At 50.8% G+C, this 9,004-nt stretch overlaps 1 protein-coding gene across 1 annotated transcript; it reads right to left on the bottom strand.

Moving 5' to 3' along the window:
• Positions 1-339: 339 nt before the first annotated feature.
• On the bottom strand, positions 340-6,329 carry RGS16 (regulator of G-protein signaling 16). Its single transcript, XM_008584442.1, has 5 exons — positions 6,286-6,329; positions 5,301-5,411; positions 4,437-4,501; positions 3,987-4,153; positions 340-2,164 (listed from the first exon to the last, which is right to left on the bottom strand). The coding sequence occupies exons 1-5, from the start codon at positions 6,327-6,329 to the stop codon at positions 1,943-1,945; spliced, it is 609 nt and encodes a 202-aa protein (XP_008582664.1). The 3' UTR covers positions 340-1,942.
• Between the last annotated feature and the right edge of the window lie 2,675 nt (positions 6,330-9,004).

The raw sequence follows: 9,004 nt of genomic DNA, 5'->3' as shown, positions 1-9,004 counted from the left end.
AGCATCGGGAATGGCTTGTGCCGAGTTCCAGTCGGGTAGACAGAGGATATGGGCTTTGAAGTGACGGCAGACTGGGCCCAGTCCAATCCGCACAAAACAGCCAACTCAAGCCAGGCTGTTATCAGCTAAAAGAAGTCACCAGTCAAGGTGGCCACGGTGGGAACCTACGTCCCCTCTCCGATTCTCCCAGTTCCCAGGTGAACACCGGTCTTCCACTTGTGCCACTGCCCATGCCATGGAAACTCCCGCCCGTCCTGTGGGATTCCCAGAGCCACAGGCCTTGCCACTTACTTCCCTTTCCCGTTTTCCCCCTGACCACACAGCCCTTGGAGACAGATGTCATATTTGAGTTTTGTTTTTATTTTACAAGAATACAACATGCTGAAACAGGAAAATGGGGATTGTGTACATCATTCATATCTCGGAAACCAGCTCCATTGGTCAACAATAAATAAATATTTAAACAGCAAGGAGTTCCTGACAGGTGCTCAGAGGTTCCCAGCAGGGTAAGAGGTAGAGTCTGGTGGAGGGAGGGAGACAGTCAGGCTGCAACTCCCGCTGAGATTCTCCAGCAGAGGCAAACTGAAATTACAATAAATAACAGCAACAAAAATAACAAAAATAATACGCTAGGACAATTGGCACAAAGCAACGATACATTATACTTAAATAATTTTCTCCTGGAGGAGCTCACAGTGCAGAGAGAACAGTGTTGATTACCCTGGGGCATAAGGGCTTGTCCCGGTTAATTCACCTCCCCAGCTTGGGCTCTTGTGCAAGAAGTCCCAGCACAAAATGTTTGTTTGGTGATGCCCTGAGGTGACAGGCAGGTTCTGATTTCCCCCAGTCCTGCTGTTCCCAGCAGCCTTTCTCCCCAACTTCACTCCCAACGTCTACATTCTATCGCAGGGCCACTGTGGTTCCTGTCCTGTCTCTCCCGACACTCCAGTGGTGCACCTCATGTTCACAGGAAAAAAACACAAGCTCCCCTCCCACTCTGGGGTGTCTCTTTTTCCCTGTTCTCATACCCACAAAAAACACTGGCTTGATTTGAGCAGGACTTTCAGGAATTGCCAAGAGGTTTGCTTCTTACAAACCTTTTCTCTTTCATTCCACACTGCCAGGCAGGAGCGTGGACTAGCCACCCAAGGCCTCCACCTTTCTTTTCATGCCTCCCCCCCACCATCAAGGGCAGCACAGAGCTGAGGACACATTCCTGCAGGAAGCCCCTCCGTGGGGCCATCTGCAAGAGGTCACCATGAGCACCAAGACAGATTTCACTCGAGCGAGATGGCCTCTTTTCAAGGGCTCTCTACTGACTTGGAAAGGCCTCAGACTCCAGTTTCTGAAGTACAAAAATCTCATTTTGGGCAAGAGACACATCGGCTTGCTGGCCTTGATGACAGCAAGGCTGGACACACAGGCATGTTAAGGAGCTGAGGGAGCCCGAGGGAGCCCCGAGGCAGGTGAGGAGGGCAGAACAGGAGGACTCCACACCCATGGCTCCCTCTGTGCCCAGAACATGCTGGAAATTAGGAAAACAGGAAGCTAGAGTCAACTGACAGCTCATCTTGGTGGTCTTTCCCCCTTTTGTTTCCAAGTTTCTCTTTATCCATGTTTCCTAAACCACACCTGGATATCCCCTTGCCCCACTGAGAAGGACCAGAGCCAGTGCTAATTCCTGAGCCTCCGTTCTTTTCCCCAGAAGCCCCATGTGATCCCCATAGCCAGCCCTTATCCTCAGGACCTGGAAGTGGGAACACTCTCATGCACAGATTCAAGTCCCACAGTATCTGAAGGAGAGGGTGCTGTTCGCAAAAGGCTGCTGGATCTGCTCTTTCCTTCACCATCCTCTCGATCTTGCTCTGCAGAACCTGCCTCCCACACGGGGACGGGTGACTCCACCTCTCTTCCCGGCTGGCTTCCTCCCTGCCACGGAGGCTCAGGTGCGCGAGGGCTCGGCCGGGCTGCAGCTGGACAGAGAGGCAGAGGCAGCCGAGGCTTGGGCAGCCAGGTCCCGGTAGGTGGGCGACTTCAGGAAGCGTGGATAGGAGTCCTTCTCCATCAGGATGCGAGTCTTGCCCTGAGCCGCGTCAAAGCACGTGGCCGTGGCAGCCTGCAGGTTCGTCCTCGTCAGCTCCCGGGTCTCGTGGTCTATGTTCACCTGTGCGCAGGAGGACAAGCACAGGATAAGTGGGGGCGGGAGGGTGGACAAGGCAAGGGGTTCAGCGGGCTGAGGGGGACCCAGGAAAGAGCACCAGATTCTGAATCAAGAACCTGGAGTCTCCCGAATCAATCATTAACTAGCTTTTCAGCTCTGGGCCTGTCCCCACATCTGATCCAGTGTCTGTCCTCCAACCTCTCAGGATCAGTATGAGGATATATTAGAAAGGTGTACAAATTCAGCGTCTTTTCACCCCTTCTTCTGTAACAGCCCTGCCTCAGGTCATTGGCATCTCTCTCCTGGATTCGTGCCAGAGTCCCCTCAGTGGTCTCTCTCCTCCACCCTCACCCCCACAGCCTGTCCTCCACCAGCAGCTAGTGAGCCTTGTAAAACCCAAGTCAGCAGGACGAAATACATATACAAAGCAGGGTTTTTCACCATATTGGGAATGCACCATAAATAGTTTTCAAGTTTGCTTTTTTTCACTTAGCACTGTATCATAAACATTTCCAAGGACTGAAATCTCCCATCCAAATCACCTGAGGTGCTGGCTCAGAGAAAGACCGAAGAATTTACAAGCTGCTGTCAAACGTGGCTAGTGGTGGCTATGGCATCAATATCCATGATTCTTCTTGAAAGCAATTCAACTTGGCATTGCTGTTGCTACCAAATGTGTTTTTATCAGCTCCTATAATTGTTTTCTGAAGCCATAAATTTCTCATTAATTTAAAAAAAAAATCAGTTTGGTAGCACTCCTTTTGTCTTCCCATGTCACTCAGAGCAAAAGCTAAACTGCTTGCCGGGCCCCCAGGGTTCATATCTGGCCATCTGCCACCTGCCTGACCTCATCCCCTACCCTCTCTCCCTGCTCCACACGGGCCCACTTGCTGTTCTGTGTCTACAACAGGCACTCTCTGGCCTTTGCACTTGCTGGTTCCTGTGTTAGGATGTTCTTTGTTCCCTCAAGTCTTTCATCTCTCTGCTTATATGTCACCTTATCAACAGACCACTCCTGGCTTCCCTTTATGAAATGGAGAGACCCCACCTCCTCCCACTCCATACCTCTGGTCCTCCCTATATCTCATTTTCTGTCTTACTTTTTATCAGAGCATATATCCTCACCTGGCATATAAGTGTTTAATTAGTTATTGGCATCTGCTCCTGTTAGAACAACAGTTCCACTAGGGCAGGGACTTTGTTTTGTTTCTGCTATATCCCCCATGACTATAACAGTGCCTTGACTGTAATCAGTTCCATAAATAAATATTTATGGAATAACGTGGAATAAACCAAAGTGGTCAGAAAACAAAATAAAAAATGATACAAGGCAAGGCATTACTCCTATCTGTCCACCAGGTGGCCCCATGTTCTTTATCAAATGTGGCTGCCAGGCAGAGGCAGCCAGAAGGGAAGGCTGACTTGCAAAATCATCCAGGGACCACAGACCTACAGGCCTGAGGCAGCTCAGCCAGGAGACTGAGCCAGGTTACATGAGGTCCCTATGATGACCTTGTCTCCCCAGTTGGTAGGTGTGTTGAGCCTCTAAAAAGGGATTGGTTTATAAAAGTGCATATGGACAGAAGCCAAAACCCTGCCAACCCATCCTGCCCTATTGTGAGTCTAAGGGTAACAGCTCCCAGGGGTAGCACAGAGACTGGTTTTCCTAACTTCTGGCCACAGAAGCCCACTCATCCCTGTGCCAAGTAAGGCCACTCTGCTTCTAAACCCAATCCTTCACCTGCTGGCCTCCCCGACTCTAATTCTCAGTAGGAAAGAAACAGGCCGGGTCTGGAGGAGTCATTGAACATGTTGAGGCTCTGACCTCTTTGGGGGCTTCGTTGCAAATGAACTCCTCAAAGATCCGGTGAGCCCTGGAGGCCAGCTTGGTAGCCGATCGAATCTTCTTGAACTCTTCACAGGCCAGCCAGAACTCCAGATTCTCCTCGCTGAACTCTGTCTTCAGGAAAGCATGGAAGGCGGCCACTCCATCTGAGGTTGAGGGAGAGAGGAGGAGACAGGTCAGAATGGGGAACAGTGGGAATAAAAGAAGAAAAGACAGCAATTGCAGTTAATGGCTCTATTTTTAGGATGTCATTTTCTTGAACAAGGACCTGCCTTTGTACTCTGAATAGAGGCTGGCACACTGAGGAATCATTATTATTATTCCTACTACCATTATTTTGCCTCGGCTTTCAGCATCACTTGAACTGGCTCCAAAGCACATGAGTATACATGTGCCATACACAGACAGACACAACAGGGTCCTACTCACTTTTACTGCTCAGAAGCAAGTCAAACGACTCTCTCCACCCCAGCACATCTTCTGAGAAGTTTCTACTAAAAAGAAAAAGCCAAGATTTAAAAATATATATTTTTTAAATCAACAAACCAAAGCATAGCACAAATCCTAACCAGAATTCTGATGAGAAGGTACATAATTCACACAAAGGCTTGCTTGGTGATTACTGAAGCTGACTCTACAAGCTCTTAGTTGGAGTTAAGGTAAGCAGTGGTGTTTTTTAGAGGACAATTCAGCAACCAGAAGCGGAAGCCAGAGACCCTTTAGTCTTCAGTCAACATCTCTAAGGCTGTCTTTTCTCTGTCCAAAATCCCTTCCCTTCCACTGACTGTCAGAGCTTTGTTTTGTATACCTCCGCAAAGAATAAGGGCCTCATAAATAGAGATTACATCTACCCATAACCCCAGAGCCTAGTAGTAGCACCTGGCACAGTGGACGCTCAATATGAGAGGGCTTCTAGGCAAGCTGCATGCTAACAGAAGTAGAGTTATTAATAAAAACTTCAGGTGGTCTTGGACCCTGTGCTTGCCCTGGCTGCATGTTCAATGATATCCTCAGATCGAAGAAGTCTGGTAACTAGACATTCATGCCCTGGGTGCAGTCATCTGTTGGTGGACGTAGAACCCCAGAGCCACCCACCCACTCACCCATTAGCCATGAAGCCATAGCAGACCAGCAACAAGTCCCACTGAAATCTCTGGGAAGGGGTTGCCAAGGTTCAACCTAGTATGTCCTAGTTTCCCCTTGTATTACCCTTCTCACAACTCCTTTCCTAAGTGGAAAAGGGATTGGAAGCTCCCTCCCCTCTAGGGACCTGAGCTGGTCAGCAAGACTTACCGCTCTTTGCTGTGTTTGCTGCCCCACTCAAACTTAGCAACACTTCCAGTATCAGAGCCCAGCTCTGACTTGTGAAGAAAGATCCCCAGGCGTGTCTTGAACTCTTTGGCTCTGAAAGACAAGTCAGGATCATGAAAGGACTCTCCATTTGCTCAGCCAGTGTGGAGAGGTTTATGGGGTCCCAGAAGTACTCTGGCTGGTGCCACCCAAAGTTTAGCCTCCAGAGTTGCTGGAAACCCTTGGCTGTTCCCAAGGCCCAAACTGTGCTTCTCTCATGAGTATCAACCCCCAAGCAACAAAAGCAACGTTTGAGCTGTGCCACGGGAGGTCCTACGCTTTCTGGGTTTACAGCTCTGCACATACAGACTTTTTCCTGCCTAAGTCACACTGATCTATCTCTGTGCCTGTTGATTAGCAGGACACGGTTCAGCATCCCCTAAGCTTGTCAGGAGTATTTCTGGAACTGTGTGAAAGCTGATTCCTATCTTCATCTTTACCTTTTCTTTCCCAGCCACAGGTCCTGTAAGGACTGAGAGCTGTTGAGTCGTTCCCTGGGAAGTTGGCAGACACATTCCTCTGGGTAGAACCCGAAAAACATCTCCCTGCCTTCCCAACGGCTGAGGAGGACACGACCCTAGCTGTGGGCTGTGCAATGAAAACCAAATGCTTAAGTAACTGGGGCAGACTCAGCTCTGCGCGAGATGCCAACGTGGTCTTCCTGCATTCCTGCAGCAGGGTCTTCGGCAGTCCTGAGAAGGACTGCCCTTTGTCAGAAGATGGGAAAGGCAGCAAGCAGCCAGCCCTCCGCTTTCCTTCACCTTTCCTTCTCCCTACTCCTGGCACCTGAGCACGTGGCATCAAGCCAGCCTCTGCCTCTCCACTCCCATGTCCCCAGCCCCCCAGGTCCCCAGGCTGCTGCTCCAGTCGCTAAGAGTTGGTGGAACTTAGACTTCTTCCTCCGGACAGGTGCGCAAGCTCCTCTTACCTCTCCAGGCAGGTGGTGGGGAAGGCAGTCAGGGTCCTACACATGGCTGCAGGCGCGGGGCAACACGTCGTGGAGAGGATGGCGGAGGGCTCCAGGGAGCTCTGCGAGAGGGACGAGGCGGGGGAGCGGCGTGCGGGCCGGGAAGCTCAGCCTGCGTGCGCCCGGCCGGCGCTGCCTCGGCTTTTATCCCCTCGGAGGGGGCGGGCGGGGCCGTGCGCCCCTGACCAATCGGAGAGCGGGGCTGGGCGCCGCGCGGGAAGAGGCGGGGCCCGGGAGCCCGACGGGGCGGGGCGCGGCTTGCACGCGCGGGGACACACGCGGCTGCACCCTCCTCCCGACGGACGGCGGCGTGCGCAGGGCAGAGCGGCAGGGAGATGGCACGAGGGTGAGAAGCGCGTACCTAGTTTAACGGGAAAAAAAAAAAAAAGGCCGCCGACTTCTAGTAAAAGCAGGAAACCAGCGCAGCGGTGTCAGGAGCGTTTGTGGGGGGCTGGTGGGTCGGGGAGGCACGCACAGCGTCTGTTACAGGAAAGTCTGTGCACGCTGGGTCAGCATCATGATTATACCGTTAACGACGACTAACGGTGCTCCTACCCCCATGGCCACGGGGCTGCGTCAGCTGTTCATCATCCTCATCCTCAGTCCCACTTTATAGATGAGGAAACTGAGGATAGAAGGCTAAAGAGACTTACCCAAGATCAGAGTTGGAAGTAGCAGAGAAACTGGGAGGAGGGGCTGGTGGCTGTATTGAACTCCTACTGTGTTCCAGACACTTTTACTAAAACTCAGAGAGCTTAAATAACTTGCTCAAAGTTACACAGTAAGTGTTGGCGCCGGAATTCAAGTATGAATTTACCATGCTTTTACACGGCCAAAAAAGAAAAAAAAAAGTTAGAATCACACTGACTCTGCAGCTGGTGAAATGATCCTGGGTTTAAGCCGTTGTTAGCTGAGTGGTGCTGTCTCCCATGTGAAATAATACATGCTCTGCCTCTCTCCTCTGCTTGCCCATAAAGGCATTTATACCCAGCCCCATTGCCCCTCGGTTCCCTTTGGAATTGCTGTTAAGAGTACAGGGTCCAGAGCTAGATTTTCAGATTTCATATCATGTCTCTACCAGTTACTGATGGGAGACCTTGGGCACACTTCTTAACTTTACCATGTCTGCATTTCCTGTCTCTAAAACGAGAACACCAATACACTTGTTTCCTAAGGTTGTTGTGACGACTAAAGTTAATTCTTAGTTTGAGTTCCCCAGGAAACAGACTCCAAGAGACAGAGACTTGCATGCAGGAGGTTTACTGAGGCCAGTTCTTAGAACTGAGAGGGAGTGAAGGGAGCAGGGTATGGCAGAGGGAGAAGCTGAATGCCATGCCACTTCAACAGGGACCCCAGCGGGTCGCTGGGGATGTTCTGGAGCTCAGGTACTGCTTTGGAACTGTCTACCGTTGAAGCAAGGGAGAGGGCCTTTGTTTCCCCACGTCAACCATTCTTCGGATGCAGCTGCCTGGAGAAGATGGTCTAATCTTAAATAGGGCAGCTCTCTGTCGAGAGAGAGCAGCTCCTGCAGAGAACCTACAGCAGACAACATGATAGGGGATGACAGCCACAGTACTAAGAGGGGATCTGGGTAGCATGCCGTAGCCTGCACAACATCATGTAGGGTGCTTAGAACACTGCTCAGTGCATAGTTAGCACTCCATAAATCTTAGCTTTCAGTTTTACTAAATAGGAATACTAGGATTGCTAGACAATAAAGAAAAAGTGAATTATCTGGGCCTCTTGGAATGTGGGGTTTTATTTCATAAGAGGCATCTATGAGCAGCTGTTCCGCAGAAAGTCCTGCCCTAATTTCCTGCAAGTAAAGGGTCAGAAAAAAGAGAAACAAAGTGAGGAGAAAAGGCTCCCCATCTGAGAAAGCTCAGTGAGAAGAATGAGAACAGGCAGTAACGGAAAGAAAGGGGAAAACCACAGAGCGGGGAGAGGAGGAGGCGACCCCCCCTCCACTGTGAGACAGCGGCTAAGACTGCTGGAGCAACAGAGGTCAAAGTCAGAACACAGTGCAGGGTCATTTGTGAAAGCAGATTCCCTTGTTAAACCAGGGCCTGCGACAGATGACCCAGTTAGTCAAAACATATATAATCTGAAGAGCCAGTGTAGTAACCCTTCCCAAACCTCCCTGTTGGTTAGTGGAAGACAGAGGCAGGTGCAGCAGCAGCTCCTCACATTGCAGAACCATCTCAGATGCCAGCCTCCCACCGTCACCCCATCTTGCCATCCAGGGCTCTTTCTCACAAGTCTAGGGCTGGGTGGGCGTGAGGCATTTGTGTCCACCCAGGCAAGGGAAGGATGTCTTTTGAACATCTATGTTTCTCAGGAGAGTCCTTCATCCACTCTGAAGCAGCCCACCCCAGCCCCACCAGCAGGACGTTCTGCTAGAGGAGTCGGTCAGCCCAGGTGAGGGTGGTTGTTTGACCTGCTGCTGCTCAGGCCCCAGGCACACTTTTACTATGCAGCAGCCAGGTGGGGATATGGGTGCTGTCTGTGAGACAGCTTTTCTCCATGTGATCAAATCGAGTTTATAGACGGATCAAACTCATAGTCTTGTCCTCAGTAGCACCATGTTCCTATCAGCCCAGACATGCCGCATGACACAATAATAGTGATTATGCGGAGAATCTCCTCGAACTTTCCCATCTTTTCTGCATCCCTGTGAATG

The sequence above is a fragment of the Galeopterus variegatus genome, unplaced genomic scaffold (genome assembly GCF_000696425.1).
Source record: "Galeopterus variegatus unplaced genomic scaffold, G_variegatus-3.0.2 Scaffold3261, whole genome shotgun sequence".
NCBI classification, from domain to species: Eukaryota; Metazoa; Chordata; class Mammalia; order Dermoptera; family Cynocephalidae; genus Galeopterus; species Galeopterus variegatus.
This window is presented reverse-complemented; position numbering and strand designations above follow the sequence as displayed.

What these genes read in the sequence shown, in the direction of transcription:
- RGS16 (XM_008584442.1), bottom strand. Translation starts at nt 6,329, where the DNA reads ATGTGTAGGACCCTGACTGCCTTCCCCACCACCTGCCTGGAGAG. An exon ending in CTTGCTTCTGAGCAGTAAAA is followed by an intron (nt 4,154 to 4,436) that starts GTGAGTAGGACC and finishes CCTCAACCTCAG; the next exon opens with ATGGAGTGGCCGCCTTCCAT. An exon ending in GCAACGAAGCCCCCAAAGAG is followed by an intron (nt 2,165 to 3,986) that starts GTCAGAGCCTCA and finishes TCCTGCGCACAG; the next exon opens with GTGAACATAGACCACGAGAC.